Raw genomic sequence first — 24,987 nt, 5'->3', positions numbered from 1 at the left:
TTCTGCCATTTTAGTAACCAGGGAAAATTTGGGACGAAATTGACACTAGGCCAGTTGAGATGTTGCAGGCATCAATGAGGAATGTTAACAGCAGATTTTAAGAATACATTTATACAGGAAGACAGTTTCAGAATATAATTTTGAACAACTGAAAATTCAATCGTTTCTTAAATGGAACATTTAAAAGGTTTCATTTACTATGAATCCATCACTCTTGGTTTTATTGGATTGTTTAAAAGTTCCTGTATTCTTATTTCTGTGTCGCCCTAACGCAACCTATGGGGGACAAGTCACCCCCCCCCCCCCAAAAAAAAAAAAAAAAAACATAAAAAAACAGTGCAAAATGTTTCGGTACAGATGGAAAAATAGGACATTCAATACAAAATGATCAGACTCACAACTAATCAGTAAAAAGGGGAGAAATAAATAAGTTAGAAAAGCAAAGTATTGGACACAGAGAATGCTACATTTTGGGGAATTTAACAGCATTAAAGGAAAAAAACAGACTTGATATCAGTCTATAAATTAAAAGTAATAAGAAAAAAACACAAAAATATGTATTGCAATTCCTCATGTATCAATCATATTGCCCCTATTGCGAGGAAAAAACTCCTGTGTGTAACGAGAGAAGGAATTATGACTGTTTACCACTATGCATGACTGAGGATTCAGCTTCAGGAAGTTCACAGCAGACATTATTTTTGCAAGAATCGATGTATCATTAGGCTATTCTTGTCGTCATCTTTTTGCTGTACTCATTCTAATGACATATTTTTCCATTGCAACCACTCAGTAGATATTGATAAATAAGAGTATGTGCTAACCAGTCTCACAGTTCTGTTCTTTAGATACTAGTTAATTTTGTGTGCATTTCTGGAGTGGATACCCCTCTTAGCATAAACATGCAGTGCCGTGAAAAAGAAATACTTTTAATTACCATATTTTCTCCCATATAAGCCGTATTTTTTTTTAAAAAAAGTGAATGATTTCCCTTAAGAATTTCCCTTCAAAGTAACACATTTGTACTCCCTATTAAAACCATTAATATGAAGGTCAAAATTGTCAGGGGCGGCTTATCCGCGAAAAATTGAAATTTTAAGGTTGAGGCTTATATGCGGGTATGGCTTTTATGCGAGTAAATACGGTATTCATCACCAATTTTCTAAAATGCTTGATTTTAGTTACTAGTGCTGTGTCTGGCATAACTTGTCAGCGTGAAGGGGGCAGTTGCTTTTTCACATACAGGCAAGATATGTATAGATTTATTTATATTTTTGCATTTTTTTTATTTCCTTGGGTTGTCTGTGCAAACTAAAATTGGTTTGATATAAACCTGTTTGCAATACATATGCAAAAAAAAACCAAAACAAAAGCGGCAAATACTTTTTCATGGCACTGTATATTAATGCACTATGACGTCAAAGCCAATAGATATAAGTAATTGAATAGCGCACAAAAGGAAAAATTGAGATCTGACACAAAGACCCCAATGATAGTCCATAACCACAACTGCAGTACTCTTGTTAAGTCAATTTGACAAATGTGTTAGCTGTTGAGTTTGGTTTTACATTATCACTTTGAATTATGGATGAAAATGTATGGAATGGACAAGTGATAACATGAATACATTTTCCCATACCTTAAATACTATGATCGACATATACATGTCATCTAATACATGTATATGTCACACACACAACCTTCGGATACCACACTCGCAGCAGAACTTTGCAGATTCTATGGGATATCTGGTCCCGCATGAGTGGCAAAACTTGCTTTTTATTTCCCCGTTGCCCACATCATTATTGCCATCAATGTCATTCCTGGAGATGTAAACAAAGCTAGATTAGAAACAATCTAAATCTACCTATTTAGGGTTATTGAGCATTTTGTCATTCATTCATTTTTTTGAACCGCTTATCCTCACAAGGGTCGCGGAGGATGCTGGAACCCATCCCAACTGACTTTGAGAATAGCTAGCGGGAATTGTGTCCAATTAGCCTATCATGCATGTTTTTGGAATGTGGGAGGAAACCGGAGTACCTGCAGGAAACCCACACAGGCCCAGGGAGAACATGCAAATTCCATACCGGTGGACCGACCTGGATTCGAACCCAGGACTGTGAGACCAAGCCGCCAATCCACTAATCTGCCAGGCTATCGTTATTGAACACCATATTTGAAAATTGTACTTCAAGTAATAAATATATTTACAAGCCGAGTTTACATCTGGTATGGACACAAAAAAAAATCTTAATATTTTGCATTATTGTCAAAAACTGGCAGGTTTCAACATCTTAGTGTCTGTCACTCAGTTGGGATAGGCTCCAGCACTCCCACGCCCTTTGTGAGGATATGTGGTTCAGAAAATGAATGCATTTTTAATACACAAATGTACTGATCACACAGGCACGAGAAGTTGAAAAATGACTTGAGTGTCACATTTCCAATTCATCTTTTAGGCTGAAATGTTTGCTTCTCTTTGAAACATATGTAACAGATATTAACACATGTAATACGGCACAATAACACAAGAGCAAAGTATAGTGCACCATTTGCTTCTGTGGAGTTGGCTCACCTCGTTATGCAATCATCTTCTTGTTTCTTCTTGTTAAGCGGAACTCTTCCGGGTATAGTGTTTCTCAAAGGATTGTATCCAGAACTCGCTACTCGGCTCCTATTTCCCACACTGGTGTATCGTAGTAGAGAAATGTAAGAAGAATAAAGTAAGGATGATTCCATATTTGAATTCTTCCATCAGTTTACTCACCCAGAAGCAGGGCTAATAATCCCAGATGGATTAGCTCTCACAGACGATGAAGGGGAAACCTTAGCAGAAGGCACTCCTAGAATAGGAAGAATGTTTAATTCTGTCCCATCTTATGCTACACTAGCTAATTACCTAGCTCCACTGAAATGCAACATTATAAGGCAGACCCGTTCAAATGCTCATTAACACAAGTTTTGAATCAATCATGTGACAGCAATCCAATCTATTTAGGTAGGTAGAAAAGTGAAGGCAAAGGGAGGCCCAACCCAATATTAGCAAGGTGTACCTAATAAAGAAGCCAGTGAGGGTATAACTAACTCAAACAGTGAGGGAAGAATCATATTGCATATTTTACCAGTTGTCGGGGCAAGGCTTGATTTCTGAGGTAGGCGGGATGAGGGTGAAGGGATCGTTGACACTGCAGAGTTGCCCTTTTTGATTGGAGTGGGTGGCTTGTACTGAAGAACCAGTTTGTATAAGGACATATTTCAGTTAAAAGGTACACACCCGTCCTTTTGATGCAATATTTGTAAATACTGGAGATACGCATGTTTGAAGATGAGTGGTATGTATTTTTATTTTATATATATATATATATATATATATATATATATATATATATATATATATATATATATATATATATATATATATATATATATATATATATATATATATATATATATATATATATATATATATATATATATATATATATATATATATATATATATATATATATATATATATATATATATATATATATATATATATATATATATATATATATATATATATATATATATATATATATATATATATATATATATATATATATATATATATATATATATATATATATATATATATATATATATATATATATATATATATATATATATATATATATATATATATATATATTTCTTTGAGTTTCCTAGATCTTTAAATTGCATTTTACAATCAGTCTAAAGACAGTCGTCAACTTACAACTTTTGCTAGTAACGTCTTTTCTACTTTATGACCACAAAAGTCATGAAGCATGATTTATGGCAGTCCAGCGCACTCCACGTTTTATCTTACAGGCTAGCGAAGAGCCATATGTACCCATCAAAAGATACATATGGCTCGTGAGCCATAGGTTCCTGACCGCTGAAAAAGCAGGTGATAAAGCATGTAAAACTTTACTACACAGTACAATATCTATAACACAGATCAACATGCGACCGGACTGTCGTGACCAAATGTAAGTTGACGGCTGATGATCATGAAACCTCTATATCTCCTGTTCTTTGGTTGCATTCAAAAAATAAACTTCACTCTCACTTGTTAAACCATACCTGTGTGCGAGTAGGTTTCTTCACATCAGCCAACTTGTTCCTGTTACCCATTCTGGCAGCCTGATCCCGGCAAAACTTGATGTGTCCTTGAGCTGCAGATTCGTTGAACCTCCTCTGACAATAAGGGCACTGGACTAGGTCTTAAAAGAGATTGAGATAAAAGCTGCATTTTTACCGTGTCATGGCAATCCAAAGTACATTTTAGTAGAATTTTAGCCAAGTTGCTATTTGGTTGCGATACTTATGGCCAATTATGATCTTTTTGGTAAATATTTATTCATTTTCCGCACCGCTTATCCAGCCATACCTTCGATCTTAGAACTGTCGGTTACGTGCCGCCCCTCTAGCAATTATATTTAAAAACTTGTATAGTGGTTACGATGTTTCATACTAAAATAAGACATTATTCAGTACAGTGCGCGCAGGGAAGAGAGAGAGAAAGAAAAAAAGACAATTCTTGGACGGCAACGCGTTCGTAACATAACACATAAACATAAATTTAACTTAAATGGTGGTGTTTAAGGTCCCCTTTTTCAGATGCTTGCTTTGCTTTCAAATTCATGTAAATTCTGCTATATTATCGACTCGGTCACGCTATCTCCCGCTAACTGTTTATCTTTTATCCTTATTAAAAGAAGGCTCTCCATCTCGTTATGAAAGTCACTGTGCAGCTTGGCAATTATGGTTAGTCTTTGGAAGAAAGGAAGTTATTTGTTACTTTGAAAATAGATGGCAAATTTAAACAAATAAAAATGTTTTTCCAATCCAATATCCTGTTTTGGGTGTTTTTTTCAGAGGGTTGGAACAAATTAATTTGTTTTTAATTCATTTTTATCGGAAACGTTCATTTGAGTTAAGAGAAAATCAACATATACGAGCTCAGAAAGCTCGTATCTCGGAGGTACCACTGTATGTCACAAGCGTTTCCAATGTGTAAGAAAGTACTTACCAGGGTCATATGAAGGAGGGGGCGGTGGGGGCAAAGGGGCACCTTCCTTTAAGGCCTTCATGCTGACTTTAGATGCCTTGATGGCCGTGAGTAAGTCCTCATGTTTCTTGCGCCAATTGGACGGCTTTTTTGGTGGCTCTGCCTGGAGGAGGCAACACAAAAGAGACGGTGACCACAGACAACAGCTTTCAAGTCTCACAATCTCTATTAATGATTACCCAACCATCAAAATTCCATTTGTTTGCATGGGAGCAGATCATAAACAAGGAAAGGCGTGTTTGTGGCACAGTAAGAATTTTCGATTCATGCAGCGGGAGAATTAAGCAAGCTTAAAGGAGCTACGAAAGAACGGAGGTCTTAAAAATGGTGAAGAAGTACAGCTTGGGGTGTTATTGTAATTTTAAACAAAACAACTAAAAGGAAATCAACTTACTTTCTTAGAAGATGAACTTTGTAACTGAAAATATAAAGTGTATTTGATGCAGTGTAGCAAGGAATTTCATGTTAAATATACATTTGACGCGGAGTTACATCAAGTGATGTTATTTTTTTCACCAAAACAATATTGTAACAAGTTCAGATATTTTTAGGAAACTGAACAATAAAGTGTAAATATTTTGCCAACATATTTTTCTTTGGTGGAGATCAGAATTATGCTAATTTATGATTAAAAGTTTTAGTTTAGTAAATCCATACTATTTTGTGGTTTATATTCACCTCATATTATCTTGCTGATTTCAAGAAGCAGACATTCAGTACATTTTACATACTGAAGAAAAAGAATATGTTTATGTCTAAATTTGGCAGTATATTGGACTATAATAATAGGGATGAATAAAGTTATCCAAACCAATCCAATCATGGGTTCAGACGTATTGTACTTTAAAGCACAGGTGTCAAAGTGGCGGCCCAGGGGCCAAATCTGGCCCGCCCCATCATTTTGTGTGGCCCGGCAAAGTAAATGATGAGTGCTGACTTTCTGTTTTAGGATCTAATTAAAATGAAGACTATAGATCTATATTAAATTTACTGATTTACCCCCTTTGAAATCAATAATTGCATTTTTTAATCAATTTCTTCTGTATTTTTATTTCAAAAATCATTTTTGTAAAAGCTAAAAAAAAACATTGTTTTGATCAATAAAAAACTGAATATTCAGAGTTTTTAATCCTGTTATAAAAAAAAATTACAAATATTATATCTAAAATGGTCTGGCCCACATGAAACAGAGTTGACGTTAATGCGGCCCGCAAACCAACCCGAGTCTGACAGCCTTGGGTTAGCGCGTCAACCTCGTGGTCCTGAAATTGAGGGTTCAATCCCAGGTTCGGACACACCTGTATGGAGTTTCCAGGTACTCCGTTTTCCTCCCACATTCCAAAAACATGCACAATAGGCTGGTTGAACAATCAAAATTGCCCCTGTGCATAAGTGTGAGCATGATCGTCTGTCTCTTTGTGCCTTTGGTTGGCTGGCATAGGCTCCAGCACCCCCAACCATTGTAAGGATAATCGAGATGGAAAATGAACAAATGAATAAAAATGGTTTATAGCTCTCGGTCAAAAAGGTTCCAGACCGCTGATTTATATCATTATCTCAGGTGTAACCATCACCATGGGAACGACATTTAAAAAAACATCACCAGCAACGTGACTTTCGTTGGTTCTGGCAAATTATAACTCTCACAATATGTTTTTAATCACTCACTTTATACAGTAGGTGATTGTTTTGGATAAAAAACATTCTTAACGACTTGATTTGTCAGATTTGTAATAACAAACATTGGTTTAAATTTATAAAGAAAGCAAATCATATTGATAAAAATGCCAAATATAGTCACATGTAATTTGTAGAATAATGACGCATGTGTTACACCATAGAAGAAAGAGTCATTAAAAAATGACTCCCTCCAGGGTGGTGAACACTGCAGTTTCTTGTTAAAGGTTATTTGGAGAGAATACTGTAGGAATCGAATTTTAAAAGTGTAATGTAGACTAATACCGCCAAGTTTGATCTTACCACTGGTTTTAGAGGTTTGAGAGTTGGGATTTCGGTGCCTGCTGCTCTCTGCCTGCTGGAATCAAAAACCTTCCTCCGTTTAGAAGTTGACTTCTGGCAGATTTTGGAATGCTTCTCCTGGAGAAACAAGACTATAAGCACACAAAACACCAAAACACCGCAACTTCCTCAACAAAATACCCATTACTATTATTATTATTTCGCATTTAGATCTTTTTGCAGCAATGGTGACTTTACCAAGACTTTCGGGAAGAACGTTCTTTTACAGGTGGCACACTGTGACCGTTCTTCAAGAGGGCTTGCCTCATCATCTGTGAATGAATAAAAGTGGATAAGAGTCAAATATCATTAAAAAAAAGACATTTCTTTTGCTGAGTCAAAAGCAACACTGTAATACACAATCACCAAAACCAACAAAGCTTCACAAGTTCTATTCCTCTATCTATTTCCTATACAGTGGTGTCAAACATATGGCTGTGGCCCACTAGGGGGTCCGATCCACCCTTAGGTTTGTTCTGACAGGCACTTTTTAGCTCGAATATACTATAATAATATGTAGTATGAATATACTGTACATAGGGTGGCCCGACGGCTGAGTGGTTAGCCCGTCAGCCTCACAGTAGGGCACCTGGGTTCAAATCCAGGTCGGCCTGCCTGGGTTTTCTCTGGGTACTCCGGTTTCCTCCCACATTCCAAAGACATGCATGGCAGGCTGATTGAACACTCTAAATTGCCCCTAGGCATGAGTGTGAGCATGAATGGTTGTTTTCCTCCTTGTGCCCTGCGACTGGCTGGCCACCAATACAGGGTGTCCCCCGCCTCTGGCCCAAAGTCAGCTGGGATAGGCCCTAGCACACCCCGCGACCCTAATGAGGATAAAGCGGTTCAGAAAATGAGTTGAGATCAGATGATTATAGCCCCATCTAAACACTAGTGCAAAAATGGTATTTTGATGACATATTAATATCATTTATTTATAATATTGTTGGCTGCGCTGAGCCTTGATCATTTGCTGATGTATAGAATTATAGTTGCTAAGAGTGGAAACTAGGGGCGCTCACCAATACAAACCCCGCAGCTAACGTTATACACGCAAAACGTCACCTAGCTTGGACAGGGGCGAGACACAAACAAAAAGATGTCCCTGACAAAAAGCAATTGAAGTATAAACCCAAACTTGCATACTGGATTTTAACATATAGGACAGACCAGGCGTCGTCATTTCGCTTACCACCGAATTCGGCCATCCTTAACGTTTGGTTAGTTGTTGTCAGATGCTTTTCTGATGTCCCAAAGCCAAGAGTGTGGTACTCGACGGGTGATGTAAAACGAAGATATCACATAGAGAGTGCTAGATGTAAAAGGTCGGAAGTCGGCAGCATAAGTAACAGAGGGCCGTCTTAAATCAGTAAATTTCTTGGGCAGAATATGATTTCTGCCTAGAAATACTGTTACTTTGCGAAATAACAACCAATTTTTGAACATTTGTATGTCGTTAAATTCCCAATCCATGTCTATTTCTATTTACACAGTCAGTTGACAAATGTTAGTGCATTTATTGAATGGCACTGACACAAAATGGCTAATAATAAAATACGTTTGATCTGGTGTGTTTACAGTGTGCGTCACGCATCTACCGCCCTATGGCTGCCATATATCTTTAATCCAAAATTGTTAACCCCTGATTGATTTGAATTTATTATCAAGATATCATTTTATTTAGAAGCCTCCTCTGTCCAAAATTCTTGCAACACTGCCAACGCATCAATGCGTTCAATCAAAAATCCTATTCATAGTGAAAAATATTGAACAAATGAGCTTTTTTACTCCTTGATGTTGTAATTTTAAATATGACATTTGACCCAACCCAAACATCTCCGTGGCAAAAATATAACTTTAAATACTATCTTCTAAAGGAAACAAAACTAAATTATTACTAGTTTGCTTTCACCACTCAACAAAATGCCAAGCATATTAAAAGACCATCGTCGGAATGAAAATGGTGAACTATCTTGACCCTATTGATCTTTGGACCGCCATCGGCAACTGGTTTGTACTCATGTATAATGCAACATAACCAGCAGAGGGGGCATAGGAGGCAACTCATCTTGCCGAGAAAAAAAATCATCTGTACGTATTCATTTTTGTGTGTCAAACAAACTTATGCCTGCAGTATGCTATCTTTTCTCTCCTCGTGAATGAGTACACAGATAATCCATTGTTTCTCTGTTTGGCATATTGTACACATATGTGTCTTGTGAATTGAGTGAGTAAGCAGCAGCTGCTATGAGAAGCTGTGGCATAACAACAGATCCACTGTTCTACCTAACTCACACGAAAAGAAACACGGACTCATGTACACTATATCCGTGAGAGGCGACAAGTAGTCTTTATTTTGAAACCTAAACCGGAAACACGTGTATTGCTGCACTGTCACCGTTACTTGACGCTAATTTACCTATTTCTAGAGCGTAACGAGAAATACGGAGGAATCTCGCCCGTCCACCTGATGTATTTCAACCTCCTTGCAAATATCTGGACGCCTTATTAAACTTAACAGGTAACCAATAATATTTTAAAATGTTTATCCGACGCAAAATCCCTCGACGTAAACAACGCAGGCTGTGTTTACTGGTTCTGCAAAGGGCCTTAACATTGCATACATGTCGGTATATTATTGCAATCAAAGTGCGCACAACTTATAATTATTGGCATGCACACGTTCATGTTTTAACATTTTAAATCTCTATTACGTTATTCTGCAACCACTTTGGAGAACAAAATGCTCAGGGTCTTGTTTCTTTTTTCAAATTCTTGCAAACAACAACAACAGCTGTTGAATGGTTCAATCAGTGTTTGTCCGTAAAATATTTAATAATATTTTTGTGTCTAAAAGTGTATTCTTACCGTATATGTGCTTACCAGTGTGTAATTTAAATTTCTTATATTTTGACATATTTATCTTGCCACAAATTTGATACATATTTAATTTAATCTTCACCTGTATCCTGAACATGCAAACAGCATTAAGTGTCAAATATTAAACATGCATATGTAAATCATAGTTGATTAAAGAAAGTTTGTTTTACTAAAGAGATCCTTTCCCACCTCTGTTTTAAAAATGTGCAAAAATTGAGTTAAAAACAGGAAAAAAAATGATGAGCTAATGTCCTATTTTTATTTCAGCATGCTTGGAGAATTCGATATGGAAGATCTACTTCACAGCGAACATTTTTAATTAAGTACAAAAGAGATTAGAAGCCGCGAGACCCTCTCCCATGCCAAGCATCCATCTTCTATAGAACCTTTCTTCATTAGAACTGCAGGAGAGCTAGAGATTTCTTTACAGTTGATGGCTTGAGCCTATTAGTAGACACAGATTCCCACACTCCAACATCTGGTAAATTGTCTTCCCATAAGGGTGGAAAGCTATTCTTGCAATATCTTTCAGGGACGTCAATTAATAGAGGTCATGAGCATAAAAAAGCTCTTATATTTCTAATAGGTTGAGGGGAAACTAAAGCATAAAATATATTTTGGAAAGGCAGCCTTTTTCTTAGGCGGCCTGGCGTTTGAGTGGTTAGCGCGTCGACCTCACAGTGGGGGATTTGGGTTCAAATCTAGGTTGGTCCACCTGTGTGGAGTTTATATGTTCTCCCCGGGTCTGTGTGGGTTTTCTCCGGGTACTCCGGTTTCCTCCCAAATTCCAAAGACATGCATTATAGGCTGATTCGAGGTGTCAGACATCAACTCGATTTCACGTGGGCCGGACCATTTCAGATATATTTATATATATATATATTTTTTTATAAATGGATTAAAATCCCTGAATATTCAGTTTTTTATAGATCTAAAACAATGTTTATTTTACCTTTTTTATATATATATTTTTAGATTTTACAAAATGATTTTTGAACTAAAAACAATGATGAAAAAAATGATTTAAAAATTACAATTATTGATTTAAAAGGGGGGAAATCAGGACATTTAATATGCATCTATACTCTTGATTTTAATTTGATTCTAAAACAGAAAGTCGGCACTCATGATTTACTTTCTCGGGCCACACAAAATAATGTGGCGGGCCAGATTTGGCCCCCGGGCCGCTACTTTGACACCTTTGCTCTAAATTGTCCCTAGGTATGATCGTGAACTTGATCTTTTGTCGTCTCCTCATGCCCTGCAATTGGTTGACCACCAATTGAAGGTGCCGTCCCTCTCGTGCCTGAAATTCAGCTGGGATGGTCTCCAGCACCCCCCGTGACCCTTGTGTGGATGAAGTGGTTTAGAAAATGAGATGAGAAAAATCCTCTTTTCTTTACTTTATCTTATCTTATTACTGACACGACCTCTGCGTCAAATTCTAACCAGCCCAGTTCTGCTTCTATACAAGCTGACAAGCCTCGTCACGAGTGCAAGCAGGTTTGAATTATGAAAACTTCCAAATGAATATTACATCGAGCACACCAGTAGCAAACGCACCAAGATGTCATCCACATCCAGAAAGGGCTTCATCCTAATATCATTTAAATAATCCTTCCATTGCTTCATTAACAAATTGAGCCTCTTATAAAAAAAAGTGCTACATATGCTGTAATATAATGTGACTACTCCTTATTCAACATCTAAGTGGTCTCATCCAATTTGATGCCAGTCAAAGTGTGGCAGCTGCGTGGGTCTCATTGCTCACTCATATGTTGAAAGAAAGAGCTGAAAATAGATGTCAATGCTTGTAGGTTGGTTTCAGTAGGCTGCAGACCTGTAAATGGCAAAAGAATGAGACAAACCCTATCGAGCATCTTTGTTTTTTTGCATAGGTTAAACCCAAGTCTACTGACTCACCACAAAGACACATCAGGGAGTAATTGAATGTCAACAAGTGGTGACACGACACTAACCATGCCTCATGCTAATTCCAAGTTTAAACACATTTTTCCTTGGGCATTTGGTTATCAGCTAAAGAACACTGATTGGTTCCCTTTTTAAAACAGTGTTTATTTTCCAGATCCCTTTTAGACTGATCTTTAAAGAGATTAATGGCAGATTAAGTCCTATAAAAAGAGATGGGTGGCCTCTATTAAGAGATTTTCTTTGCACAATGACAAAAGACGCGTCTCTATGACATCTGTCTTTCTTTTCTATTTGACAAGTTTGTGTAGGACCTGCCATGGTGAGGTGTGGCAGAGATGACGGATGTGGAGGCGACCTATGAGGACTTTATCACTTCTCGACGGTCCGGCCGAAGGAACGCCATTCACGACATCCCACCAGACTCCGGGGCGCCGGGACCCGCGGACCTGTCGACCAGCCTGGGACAGCTCAACATCAATAAACCAGGTAAAAGGGAAGAAAATAAATTTACAGCCTACATACAAATACACAGCTTTGATTGGTACTGTCAAAAAAGTATTTTTTTAAAGGGGATTTGTAGTTTTATCAGTCATTTTATTTTTCACAAATTAGTAGGTTTGGTCGCCTTTTTATTTTTATTTATCTATTTTAGAAATTACAGACTAGTCTTAATGTGTTGAAAATAACTTCAGAGCAGATTTCTTAACAATAATTTAATCACACTTTCCCTGTTTTATATCACCTATCATGCTTTGCTATCACATCATCAGAACTAAAAAAAAAACTCATCAAAAAGATTAATTAGTTAAGATTCTAATTGCCAAAAGTGGAACCTCTACTTACAAAATTATTTGGTTCCAGAACTTGTTTCGTAACTTGGATTATTTGTAATTTGAGCAATATATTATATGTAAATTTTCTAATTCATTCCACAGTGCCTAAATAAACTACCAACTAAACCTTTTGAAAATCAGCAGTGTCCCAATTAATATGAAACAGAAGCCTGCAAAAATTTGAGAAAATTATGAGAAACTGATGTATTAATGTTTTAAAATGAATAACACGCATGCAAAAACCTTTTCTATTGTGTAAGAAGGAAGCTAGTGTTAAGCAACAAACCAACCACATGAATACACATCAACAATTTCAAATTCTCATCTCATTTTCTGAACCTTGGATCTTGTTTTCGTATATTGGAACAATAATTTGGATACCAAAGGGTTTCATAACCTGGAAGTTTCGTATCTAAAAGTTAAATACCACTGCATGTATTAGAAGCATTTAATTTTGGAGTTTCCACAATAATTAAAAATTTGGATGTGTTGAATCTCATTAGATTGCACAGTTGTAACAAAAAGGCATATTAGTAGTTTACTATTAAAAACAAATGCAAGGGTGGGGCTTGGTTTCCTTCAAGAATAAGTCACAAGACATTCATGTGTCAGTTTCAACATCAATTGTGACTATAATTGTAGTCGACCCACAAATGCACTATCAATCAGAAATTCAGAATGACGTGTTTTGACATGCCGTTGCATATACAGTGAGTTTACTAAATATTTGAACACCTCATTATTTTGCAAGTTCCCCCACTTTCCCATTTTCATCATTGGTCCATTTCCACTATGAGAGATAATCTGAAAAGAAAAATAGAGAAATCACTGTCAGATTTTTTAAACAATTTTATTTGTGTGATACAGTTGCAAATACGTATTTGAACACCTGTCTCTCAGCTAGGATTCTGACCCTGTTAGTCCGCCTTTTAAAGTCCACCTCATGTATCATGAGATTGACAAGTCAATTTCCTTCTGTTATGCAGGTGATGAAGGTGAAGAAGACGCGGAAAAAACTAAGTCTTCTTCCCAAGAGGCAGGCCAATGAGAAGGCTGCTTCTTGAAAAAAAGATCTGCAGCAGCCTCTAAACTCATCGGGCTCCCCTGAAAGCACACATATTGCGTTTCATGGAGATACCCAGACAAAACGCTCTCTCCTGCCAACATCCTTCCATGAGCGCATTATTGCCATGGAGAGCTCTGCCTCAACTCTTCTCTGCATTCAGGCACGCTCCCATTTCCTTAAAAGGCCCCATTACCTAGCTCACCTTTCCTTCAGAGGCCTGTGGAGTCCTGTTAAAAGAAAACTGTAAGGGATATGGAAGGGAAAGGTAAGAAAGGTCTTGGGCCATTAAAGGTTACTAAGGGGATGCCTTAATCCCCTTTCAGGAAGGACTACACCTCTGCAGTGTTGAGGATTCCAATGCTGTTCTTATGAAGAAAACACTACAAGATGTTTACCCTAAAATACTTTGGAGTTTGTAGAGTAGTGTTCACCCCCACCCTACCTTTAAAAAAAAAAACACTGCCTGTTTGTTCTTGAATACACTCTCACTCATCCTTATTTCCTCTACTTAAGTAATCATTTACAGATCCATTTGGTTGACAAGGTGCATGATCTATTCCCGCTTTACATTTTGTAACTCATTCCCTGGTTTTCTGTCATTTTAAATTATGCAAATTGTAGCTTTTGGTACGTTCGTGTTTTTTTTTCTACTATTCCTTTAATGTGTTAGTGCTTTATTTGGACGAATCCAAAATGACACACTGCCGTTTAGCATTTATTGACATATCTCTGTATTTATATATATGGTGGTTAGAATAATGTGGAATACTGTCTGCACTTCAATTCACTTGTGTGCTGTTCTGTATATTTGTATAATCTACACATTATTTCCATTTTTTTTTTTGTTATTGAGGTTATTAACTGTGAAATTATCCTCAGAAACAACTGCCCAGGGATGTATTGTTGATGCATTCTCTCAAAATGGTTTACTAACAAACAATACCCATCAATCTGTGTTGAATTTACAATATATTTGTCAATATTTATTGATATGGTCTCAAGTAAATTTTCTCATTTTCCTTTTACCACATTATTATGGATGGTTTACCAACTACAATTTTGTAATTTTGTTTCAATGAACTCATAAATCTAATTAAAACAATACATTTTGAACAATGTAAATATGATATTTTTTGAGTCTGTAAATAATTCAAAGGAAAAGGATTGGTTTATTTTTTATTTTATCTCCCTTTTGAAACTGAAGAAAAACAATGGTGTCATCTTTGTTTCAAACAATGTCAATGTTGCCCTCTAGTGCTTACAATGATTCTAGTAGTATTACTTTTCACTGACAATTCAATTTGATATTTTAAACAAAACTATGATTTACGTTTGGGCATCTTTATTTTAGTTTTTAGAACCGGGGGGCCAAATGTCATATTGACCAGCACGTAAATAACATAAGTAAAATTAGAATTACTGCATAATTGATAATCTTATTGTAAGTTTTTAAAACCCGAGGATCTTCAATTCCAACAACATAATTTCAACAACATAATTTCAAGCAAAGCATTTCTTTCTGCCTCAGTTCATTTCAACTAACAGACTAACTTTGATTCCCATTAAGACTGACACCTACTGGCAAGTCAGTCTTAATTGAGGAAACATTAAAAAAAAAAAAACATGTCGAAAATGTCAAAGGAAGCCGAACTCGCCGCAGAAAACTGACACGAGTAAATGCACATCTCGGCAAGAGGGCTAAAGCACAGATTTCAACCACCAAACCTCAAAACTGTGAAGTACTGTGCTAACTACTGCATCTTCTTCACACCATTACCAAGAGGCAAAAGGTCAATTGTTGAATTTCTGGCCTGCCTATTTACTTCCTAAATCGCTTGAAAAGTGGATGAATGCCCTTGCCAAGCGATGGTGCTTTGCCTTTGCCCTGATATTCCATATAAACTGCGTCATCTGCACCAGACATGGAGCTCATGGTCCCTGTTCGCCTTGAGAACTAGGTTGAAAAGAAACAACAACAACAAAACAGTAAGAATGCATAGTAATGTAGTTATTACTAAGCTATATCACAGACATGTAATGTTTTGTCAGCACCCACCAGTGACTTTGATCCAACATCCCCTGACACATTTTCCTCCTCAGCATCCAAATCTGATGCAGACAAGACCTTTTGGAGGAGCTGTTGTTGCTCCTCCCTGGTGGAGAACATCAAATCTTCTTCCTCCATTCCTGCCAATTGTGTGATCACCTAAAAATGCAATAGAGTACTGTTAGACGGGATGAATGAACATTTGACATGACATTTTCCTTTCCAAAGTGGAACAATATATTATTTCATGCCACACATGGTAGTTATCTCCAATTTGCATAGGGGGCACAGCACCAACAACATTGAAAATGACAACACGACATTATTTACATGGAAAATGTATTAAAGCACCATAAAACCAGTACTCGGGTATATATAGTGATGTATTTTATGACTTGCTAATTGTTACCAATGCCTAACTTCTAGTCTTATAAAATGAATTTTAGAAAAAACCTTCAGTACTGGACAACCTCTGGCCTCAAAACAGTTTTGTGCTGTACACTGACCCTCCATTCTAATTTTTTTTATCATGAAAATAAACCTGTTTAGACTACAGTGACATCTATGCTTCGTGAAAACTGCAAGAATGATTTTGTATCAAAATCGTTAGGTTCCGATCTATCTACAGTAATCCCTCGAATATGGTGGCTTCAATTTTTGCGGCTTCATTAAATTGCAGATTTATATATTTTTTAAAGTTCATAAAATTGTAAAAGCCATGCTAAAATTCACATGTGGAAGCCACTCACTCTCCTGTCCTCCGCTTGCTACTAGGATTTAACACTGAAGTAAAAAAATAATAATAATAATTCAAATTTTGTGTTTTTTTCGATAACTGTACCTTAAAGCTGTAGCCTTGGTCCACTAAAAACCGTTGCCTCTTGGTAGAATAGGCCATTTCCTGGGTGTCCTGAGACACCAGTGAATAAAAAAAAGCATTGTATTCTTCTGCAACCATTCCTAAAAGGGCAGATAGGTGATGTAAGAGGTGAACTTTACTTGCATTTATGCATTGAAATGTATTCTTTCAGACAGTAAAATAAACAAACCTTTCTTGGCTCTTAAGACTCGTCCAAGTCTCTGGGCTTCCTGCCTTCTTGACCCACCATGAGAAGAGATTTGGATCAGAACATTGGCTTCTGGTAAGTCAAATGAAGTGTCGCCAACCTGTGGTGGTTAAGATACATTAATTAAATTAGTGGCGACATATAAAGCAAAATATTAGAAATGGTTATTCTCGACCACAAGTAGGGAACCTATGACTCGGGAGCCATGTGTGGCTCTTCGCTAACCTAAATTAGATTAAATTACATTTTAATATTTGTTAATACATTCATTTTTACTTTACTATGTACTTTAAACTTTTTACTTCAATAATGAGTGATGAGTATGTTAATACTTATGTCCTTTTTTTCTGTTTATAATTCATATTACTGTTAACGGATGCAGTTTTTTATATGTATCGTATCTTGGGCTGAACGGCCCATCTGTCAAATTTTTAAAGTCAATGTGGCCCCCGGGCCGAAAAGTTTTCCCACCCCTGACGTAGAGGCACTGATTCGTAAGTAGAGGTATGACCGTATGAATTGTTTATGGCTCTCTGTGTCAAAAAGGTTACCAACCCCTGTTCTAGATACATCATCAAAACATCTTACTTTAGATAATTGGTTGCATAAAGTTGCTGATTAAGACTTGAAATTATTGTACTGAATTACCTTGGAAATGAAAATAGTGTTAATCTTGGGGTTGTGTTTAAAGTTCTGCAAGATCTGCATACGTTCCCCTTGAGAAGTTGGACCATAGATGTAAGGCCTTGAGGAGACAAATACAGTGAGAAATATTTCAAAAACTGTATCACAAAAGTCATCTTTCTTTGGGCGGAAAATACATACTTGTTAAGACGAATTGCATATTCTTTCAAGGCAAAAACGTTATCCGCAAAGACAATGATCTTGTCATTCCGCCGCTCATGAAAGCGGATGAGGAACTGGCAAGCCCGGAACTTATTGGGATTCATAGTATAGAGCAAGATTCGCTTCTTTGTTTTGATGGCCACATATTCTCTGTAGAACTCTGGAGACATTGGGCACCAAACCTGTGACATCAACAGTATGTTGGTCATGATTTGGCTTGTATACATCATATGAAGCTCCTGCAAGTTGTTTGACTTTGTTTACCTCTGCACACTGGACTTTAGCTATGTATCCATTACTCTGCAACTCCATCCAGTTAGCTTCATAAAGCTTTGGCCCAATTAGGAAGTTGAGGTCCACAATCTTGTCATCCTCTCGAACTAAGGTTGCAGTAAGTCCCAGTTTGCAGTGTGCTTGCACGATAGTCAAGACACTTCGAAACATTTTGGCTAAGTGGGGCATATTTAAAGAAAAAAAACAGATCAGAAAATCAAATGAAATACAGGGGTTTTTTTTATGCTTGCCTACTAGAGCTGCAAGTAACGATAATTAATCTTATTAAATAATTGGACGATAATTTCAATGATTAATCGAGTGATCGGATAAATGGCACTTTTTTTGCAATTACCTTTCACAATTGAATACTAGTAATAAGCAATAATAAATCATGAAGAAGTTGTTTCAAGTAAAAATGAAGCCAAAATGAATGACTACTTCTTTCAGAAAAAAATGTTCTAATACATTAATACATTACAATAATTCTAAGTGTTAAATTAAATAAAAGTTGAGCATTTGTAACAAAAAATATCGCAGGCAAATCATACAAAATCTTTTGACTTCAAATTTCAAAAAGTGCTTTTCTTAAAACCAAGAAGGTAGCGGCAGTAAAAAAACATATAAATAAAATAAACTCAATGAAAAAAGTGCATGCATTACGTGGAACACTTAAAAATAACTAAATGCTCTCTAAATGAGGTCATTACGTGTCATTAGGCAACAATTTCAAAGTTTATTCAAACAGAGGAAAAATAGCATCGCCACATTTTGATTGACGGCAGATTGAAAGCAACAATTTGGCTTAAGATTCCCCCCTCGTGCATTTGAGTACATTAAGTGCATCCGCAAATAGTTAAAGCCAATAAGCAAATTAATTGGCAAAAAATGTAATTATATTTTTTATCGATTTTTATCGATCAGTTGTTGCAAGCTAATTGTTTAAAACTTACCTGGAATAGTGTGCACTTCATCAAGAATAATGAGCCCCCATTCTTGGCTTCTCATCCACTCCATCACCCTCTCAGCTTCCCAGGAACGCTTAGTAGTGTGCCCCAACATTGAGTAGGTGCTGATAGCCACTGAACAACCGATAGGCTTGTCCTTAGCATCGGAGGTAAAGCGGCAGATTTGGGAGTCATCGATAGTGGACCACATCTTGAACTGGGCTTTCCACTGTTCAACGGACACAGAAGAGTTACCTAACACTAGGCAACGTTTGCGTACTGTGCATGCTGCTGTCACGCCCACTAAAGATTTGCCTGCCCCTGGAAAACAGAGATGCAAACTAAATGAATTAGTGATTATTTCCTCTTTCCAAATAATACCATATTTTCCTGACGACAAGTTACACTTTTTTTCGAAGTTTAGCTGGGCCTGCTCCTAATACTTAAGTGCAACTTATATATGTTTCTTTTGATTATAGTTATTTGTTAACTGCTGTGTTAACAGATCCCTATTTAGCCTGTTGTTCTCCATGTCCTATAACATGTTTGTTCTTGGTTTCTGATTGAAAATGGAAAATTACCCTCCCAAAAGTGTGACTAAAGTTTAGTCTTTTGTGTATTTTTTGGCTTGTGTGACTTTTACTAAGGGGCGACTTATAGCTTGAAAAAAAAAAACAACAGAATGACTGATCTGTGGGTTCGGATAAATTCACTCCCATGGGCTTGTAAGTAGCATGCTGCCATTACCTCACCTGTAAAATGGATCCCAAATCAAAGTGAGAATGTAGAGTACAGCAATCCCTCGTTTATCACGGTTAATGTAGACAAGACATAAACGAAAAACGAAAAAACGAAAAATACGGTCACGCCTAATTTTACTGGACAGGGGAGTGGCTTCCGCTTGCTAGTTTCAGTGTGGATTTTCACATTTTTAGGAACTTTAAAAAATATATATATTTTATTTTTTACTTTACTAAAATCCACACTGTAGTGAGGGATTACTGTACATACGTTTCACTCATATCTTAATATGACATATTTACACTATCTACTGAATATATAATTGACAAATACGGACCGTCCATTCAAATTACTTATAATATATAATATACTATAATAAAATGCCATCAAATACATTGGCGGCCATAATAAAATGCCATCTAATATATTGGAGGCCACTTAATTAGTCAGTCTGATGCCTATTGTATGTATCAGTACGCAAAACACATTCAATTTAAAATTGTTGCACATGACAGAATTCTACATCATTCCATCCTTTCTTACTAACAGTAAATCTGTATTCTTACCACAGGGCAGCACGATAACTCCAGAGCGGGCGCGTCCATTGCCAAACATTTTGCGTAGACTTTTTTCCTGGTAGGGTCGCAGTACAGCAGTAGGTTTCAAGTCTATATTTATATCTGGGTTGACAGTATCATTCCTAAAGTCATACTCTGCAAGAAGCGGGTATTCCAGCTCAATGCAGCGCTTTTGTAGTGCTTCAATCATTTCCTAGCCAAAACCAAGATGATAATATTGTCAAATAACACTTACTGTGTTCAGATATAAACAAAGAAAAAAACAACAATGATCAGCTTTAACAGTTAAAATGTAAATGGCACCTGTTGAATCTCAAAAGACACTGTTTGCGTCTCTTCCTCCTCCTCCTCGTCCTTATCCATCTGCTCATAGTAGCTGAAAATGTCCTCGGGGACCTGTTGGTTTAAAGGTTGTCCATCTGTAGGCTGTTGCGATGTAGAAGCACCTCGTTTGTCGTCAATGGTCTTGGAGATCTATTGAAGAAATATGATAGTGTTAAGTATAAAAAACTATTAACTCAAACTTGGATGGGACAACATACATACTGTGGTACCTCGACATACAAGTGCCCCGACATAGGAGCAATTTAACAATACAAGTAACATTTAAAAATTTTTTTAACTTGAGATAAGAGACAGATTTTGATATACGAGCATACAGCGGATACGAGAGGCTGCTCATTGCATTTTATCAGTGTTTTTTTTTCCCGCCGCTAATACGAGAGGAGTACTACTTCCCGGACAAGTTGGCAAGTGGTTGTGCGTTATTCTATTGTGAGGACATTTGTGTGCATCCTTTTTCAGAATATTTTGATGGGAATACAAAAGCAAACTACCCTCGATAGGTTGCATCTGATAGTCAGGGTGGAGGCGGGGCAAATAGAGTCAACCCGATGGAGAAAGATATCAAATTTAAAACAAAATGAGAATTAAGTTTAGTGTAAGGTTAGGTTAAACTTATTTTTGAGTGTGTCTGCATCGTAATCCAAGTTCATTTAAATTTGTTTATGTTAATTTTGAGCGTGTTACTGTGCAAAACGTCCCCCCCTCTCTCCCCTTCACAAAATCTGTCTAATTTTAGTACTATTAAACACATTTTAGTACTATTAAACCACTAGTTATTTGTTATTTGTTAATAGATGGCGAATTAGAACAAATAAAAAAGTTTTTCCATTTTAATATCCTGTTCTGGGTGTTTTTTCAGAGGGTTGAAACGAATTAATTTGTTTTTAGTTAATTTCTAAGAGAAACGTTCATTTGAGTGACGAGTAAATCGACATACGAGCTCAGTCCTGGAACGAATTAAGCTTGTATCTCGAGGTAGCACTGTATTGTTTTTTTTTGGGCCAGAAAGTGTTAATTTTTGCCCATACCGCTGACTTGCTGTGAATGACCTCAGTAATGAGCTCGCCTTCGGTGCCATCGGGAGCATTGAGGCGACATATTCGAATCTTCTCGTCTTGCAGGAGACGCTGAATCACGTCAGGGAAGGTGCTTTCGACAAAATACCTGAAGACAGAAAGATAAATAAGCAAGGAAAAATGAAATACTAAAGAATGACAATAACATTTTGATGTAACTTTACCTATTACGCTTCAGCACCAGTTTGACTTTGCCATAGCTCACAGTGCAGAGCTGAGGGGGGAAAAATTCGAATTAAAGTGCTTTTATTGAAAAGATACAATAACAAATATAACTGAGTTCCAAAGAATAGCCAATTATATAATTTTTACATATATGTTGCACTGTATGTGAGTATTAAATATTTTCAGGTTCAAAATGAAAATATGAAAATGTGTCATACTCATCAAAGCGTGATTAGTTTTACGGTAAATTTAAACAGTAATCATCTTTAAGCAAGGTGACCTGAACTTTTTTTAAATGCCAAAATCTAAAACATGTTAAACTTAATTTACTTTTAAAAATAGCCACAAGGAAAATTCATATTTTTTCTTTTTGTGAGGCTGAAAATAGTAGATTATTTTACTTTATTTTTTTATGATTTAAAGATGACAGTCGAAATTTCTGCAAGTTTTATTATTCTTTAATTTTCATAGTGTAAGGAGGGAGTTATCTTTACTGTAAAACAGAAAATATAAAAATATTTTTAAATATAAAAAAATATTTTAAAAAATAAGATAACATAATTACTTTCATAATTGAATAACGAGGAAAGTAATGTATTTACTTATTCACTGATGTTTGAAAATTCAAATTTGAAAGAAAAAAGATGTGATAATTATCATAATTATCAATATCGACAGTTTTGTGTATCGTTATAACAATTTTGGTCATATCAGCCAATTGTCACAGTAAATAGGCATCTTAGTGAGCAAGAGTACAGAAGTGAAGTAAAAATAAATCATGAAATAGAGTAAATATACAAGTGTTGGTGCATTCCCAATACACACCTTGATAAACTGTACAATTCCATCAGGTACAGAAGTTTTGCTGAGTTTTTGAAGATACTCTACAATGTCAGAAGTCTGCAACCCCACACTGACAGCTGCATATAGTGAATACGCTGTTAACTTGTACTCGTGGACGTGGTTTGGCCTGCATACTGGCTCCGCAATGGCCACCAAAAAATCCTGGGCATACTTATATACTGGTGAAAATGCTTCTAGAAATATGTGTCCATCTGGAGCCTGCAGCAAAGGAAAATTCATTAAAACTTGATAAACAATTGATAATGTTGACCTTCATTTTATTCTGAAATAACAAATGACATGGCGGAGAATTGGTTAGTGCGTCAGGTTCACAGCTCGAGTCCTGGGTTCAATCCCATGTCGGTACACCTGTGTGGAGTTTGTGTGTTCTACCCGGGCCTGCGTGGGTTTTCTCCGGGTACTCCAGTTTCCTCACACATGCACGGTAGGCTGATTGGACACTTTAAATTGCTCCTAGGTATGTGTGTGTTCTTTTGAATTCATAATCTGAAATTGTAGGGTGAAGTGAGTGGTTATCATGTCAGCCTTACAGCTCTAAAGTCCTGGGTTCAAATCCAGGTCATGTCCACCTGTATGGAGTTTGCATGTTCTCCCAGGGCATACGTGGGTTTACTCCGGGTACTCTAGTTTCCTCCCACATTCCAAAGGCATGCATGAAAGGCTGATTAGGCACTCTAAATTGCCCCTAGAAATAAGTGTGTGCGTGAATGGTTGCCTGTCTCCTTGTCCCCCGCTGGGATAGGCTCCAGCACCCCCTGCGACCCTAATGAAGATAAAGCAGTTCAGAAAATGAATGAATAACAAATGAGATCTCTCACCACCCAGAGCGGTCGTGAGGAATGATCATTCTTCAGAAGCATCTGAATTCGATAATCTTTGGCCCCATATTCATCCAGTTTTGTGCTGGATTCATCCACTTGCTTCCCTGCTGCAGCAGGTATTCCATCCTGCTGCGACTTGCCACTCACCACCTCTTCTTCATCTTCCTCCTCATCGTAGGAACGCTTTTTGGACTTCTTCTCTGTTTATTCGAGTTTTTAAACACATAATTAATAATGAAGTAGAAATGTAAACATTGGCAAACAACCTGTAGTGTCTGTATGAAATACAATGAGACAATAAGCATCAACCGTAGAAGCAAAGTATACGAGAACTAAAGAAATATGAAACCTTAAATAAATCGCAGCGTTAAGTTAACAACATTATCATTATTCTGTTTTTTTTAATACAGTACAGATCTCTACAATCCAACACAATCAAGTGAAATGTGCACCATGAGTAAATACACCTTAGATTTTGGATCGAGCGTCCTAAACACTGTAAAATGACAAGCTGAAATAAAATATTTCACCTCGATCCCCTTTTTCCTTTTTACCCATTTAAGTTCCTGGGAAGTACTTTCCTCTCATAGAAGTAAATAGAGTAGAGCCAGTCAATTCCAGAGTCTTGCTACCTTGTCAGACTGTGATCACAACATTTTCTTGTTTGACTTGAATTGTGGTTGATCATCTGCTTTAAGTTACAATACCTCCCCCTATCGGACTGGAATCATGCATTGTGATATACAATCATATATACATACAAGGCTAGCAATCTTGAATTGTAGTCTGCGGTGTAATCAAAGCTGGCATCTTGAAACAGTGCAGCCAAATCGATGATAATCGACAGATTTGCAAATATATCATTTCATTCATTGTGTGAGCCGCTTACATACCTATATATATTAGTCTAATACACGTTATAAATTAACAATGTAATTTTATTTGGATTTATTTTAATATGCATGACCAAAAACTACATTTGACAGTTAAAATCAGATTTTAGAAGATTACAATCCCTTGCTTCCATATTAAGACATCTTCCTGATAATTGAAAACGAAATGTGAGATACGAAAACCCATTTGTAACCTGGAAATTTCGTAAGTAGAGGAATGGGTATACATGGAAATGTCAGTGATTTTGTATTCCCGTGCAAACAGAGAAAGAAGCGCAATGAGGGGCATGATTGCAGAGTAGCACTACTGACGGCCTGCCACTGATGAGCAGGAGCCTTTGGAAGAGCAGCAATGCATGATGGGATTATTTATTATAACTTAAAGATACCTTAAAGAAAGAAAATATCTGTTATTTGACGTAATGGTAGAACTATAACATTGTACTAGTTCTCGTTAGTATCCTATGAAGTGTGCGTTTATGTTTGTTTTATCACG

At 36.6% G+C, this 24,987-nt stretch overlaps 2 protein-coding genes and 1 long non-coding RNA gene across 4 annotated transcripts; 1 reads left to right on the top strand and 2 right to left on the bottom strand.

Annotated features, from left to right (window-relative positions):
* Nucleotides 1–312: 312 nt before the first annotated feature.
* zc2hc1a (zinc finger, C2HC-type containing 1A) lies at nt 313–8,440 on the bottom strand. 2 transcript variants are annotated; one of them, XM_077736387.1, is made up of 10 exons: nt 8,310–8,440; nt 7,316–7,389; nt 7,079–7,195; nt 5,493–5,516; nt 5,060–5,201; nt 4,111–4,250; nt 3,126–3,228; nt 2,771–2,846; nt 2,579–2,689; nt 313–1,823 (listed from the first exon to the last, which is right to left on the bottom strand). In XM_077736387.1, the coding sequence occupies exons 1-10, from the start codon at nt 8,323–8,325 to the stop codon at nt 1,688–1,690; spliced, it is 939 nt and encodes a 312-aa protein (XP_077592513.1). In that variant the 5' UTR covers nt 8,326–8,440; the 3' UTR covers nt 313–1,687. The 2 variants fall into 2 exon arrangements, with proteins under 2 accessions (XP_077592513.1, XP_077592514.1); XM_077736388.1 differs by lacking the exon at nt 5,493–5,516.
* A 5,372-nt stretch (nt 8,441–13,812) lies between these two features.
* On the top strand, nt 13,813–14,955 carry LOC144209693 (uncharacterized). Its single transcript, XR_013329203.1, has 2 exons — nt 13,813–14,071; nt 14,152–14,955. It is a non-coding gene; the product is annotated as an uncharacterized LOC144209693 (long non-coding RNA).
* A 361-nt stretch (nt 14,956–15,316) lies between these two features.
* On the bottom strand, nt 15,317–24,273 carry ercc3 (excision repair cross-complementation group 3). The gene is made up of 15 exons (XM_077736142.1): nt 24,129–24,273; nt 23,596–23,798; nt 22,739–22,975; nt 21,913–21,962; nt 21,701–21,836; nt 20,631–20,801; nt 20,316–20,520; nt 19,015–19,329; nt 18,053–18,237; nt 17,768–17,970; nt 17,591–17,687; nt 16,925–17,042; nt 16,717–16,835; nt 15,885–16,034; nt 15,317–15,782 (listed from the first exon to the last, which is right to left on the bottom strand). The coding sequence occupies exons 1-15, from the start codon at nt 24,154–24,156 to the stop codon at nt 15,648–15,650; spliced, it is 2,352 nt and encodes a 783-aa protein (XP_077592268.1). The 5' UTR covers nt 24,157–24,273; the 3' UTR covers nt 15,317–15,647.
* Between the last annotated feature and the right edge of the window lie 714 nt (nt 24,274–24,987).

This window comes from Stigmatopora nigra, chromosome 16 (genome assembly GCF_051989575.1).
Source record: "Stigmatopora nigra isolate UIUO_SnigA chromosome 16, RoL_Snig_1.1, whole genome shotgun sequence".
Lineage (NCBI taxonomy): Eukaryota > Metazoa > Chordata > Actinopteri > Syngnathiformes > Syngnathidae > Stigmatopora > Stigmatopora nigra.
This window is presented reverse-complemented; position numbering and strand designations above follow the sequence as displayed.

What these genes read in the sequence shown, in the direction of transcription:
- ercc3 (XM_077736142.1), bottom strand. Translation starts at nt 24,156, where the DNA reads ATGGGTAAAAAGGAAAAAGGGGATCGAG. An exon ending in AAAGGAAAAAGGGGATCGAG is followed by an intron (nt 23,799 to 24,128) that starts GTGAAATATTTT and finishes TCGAATAAACAG; the next exon opens with AGAAGAAGTCCAAAAAGCGT. An exon ending in AGTCTTAAGAGCCAAGAAAG is followed by an intron (nt 16,836 to 16,924) that starts GTTTGTTTATTT and finishes CTGCCCTTTTAG; the next exon opens with GAATGGTTGCAGAAGAATAC.
- zc2hc1a (XM_077736387.1), bottom strand. An exon ending in TCAAACCTCTAAAACCAGTG is followed by an intron (nt 5,517 to 7,078) that starts GTAAGATCAAAC and finishes TTATATTTTCAG; the next exon opens with TTACAAAGTTCATCTTCTAA. An exon ending in AGAAACCTACTCGCACACAG is followed by an intron (nt 3,229 to 4,110) that starts GTATGGTTTAAC and finishes CTGGTTCTTCAG; the next exon opens with TACAAGCCACCCACTCCAAT.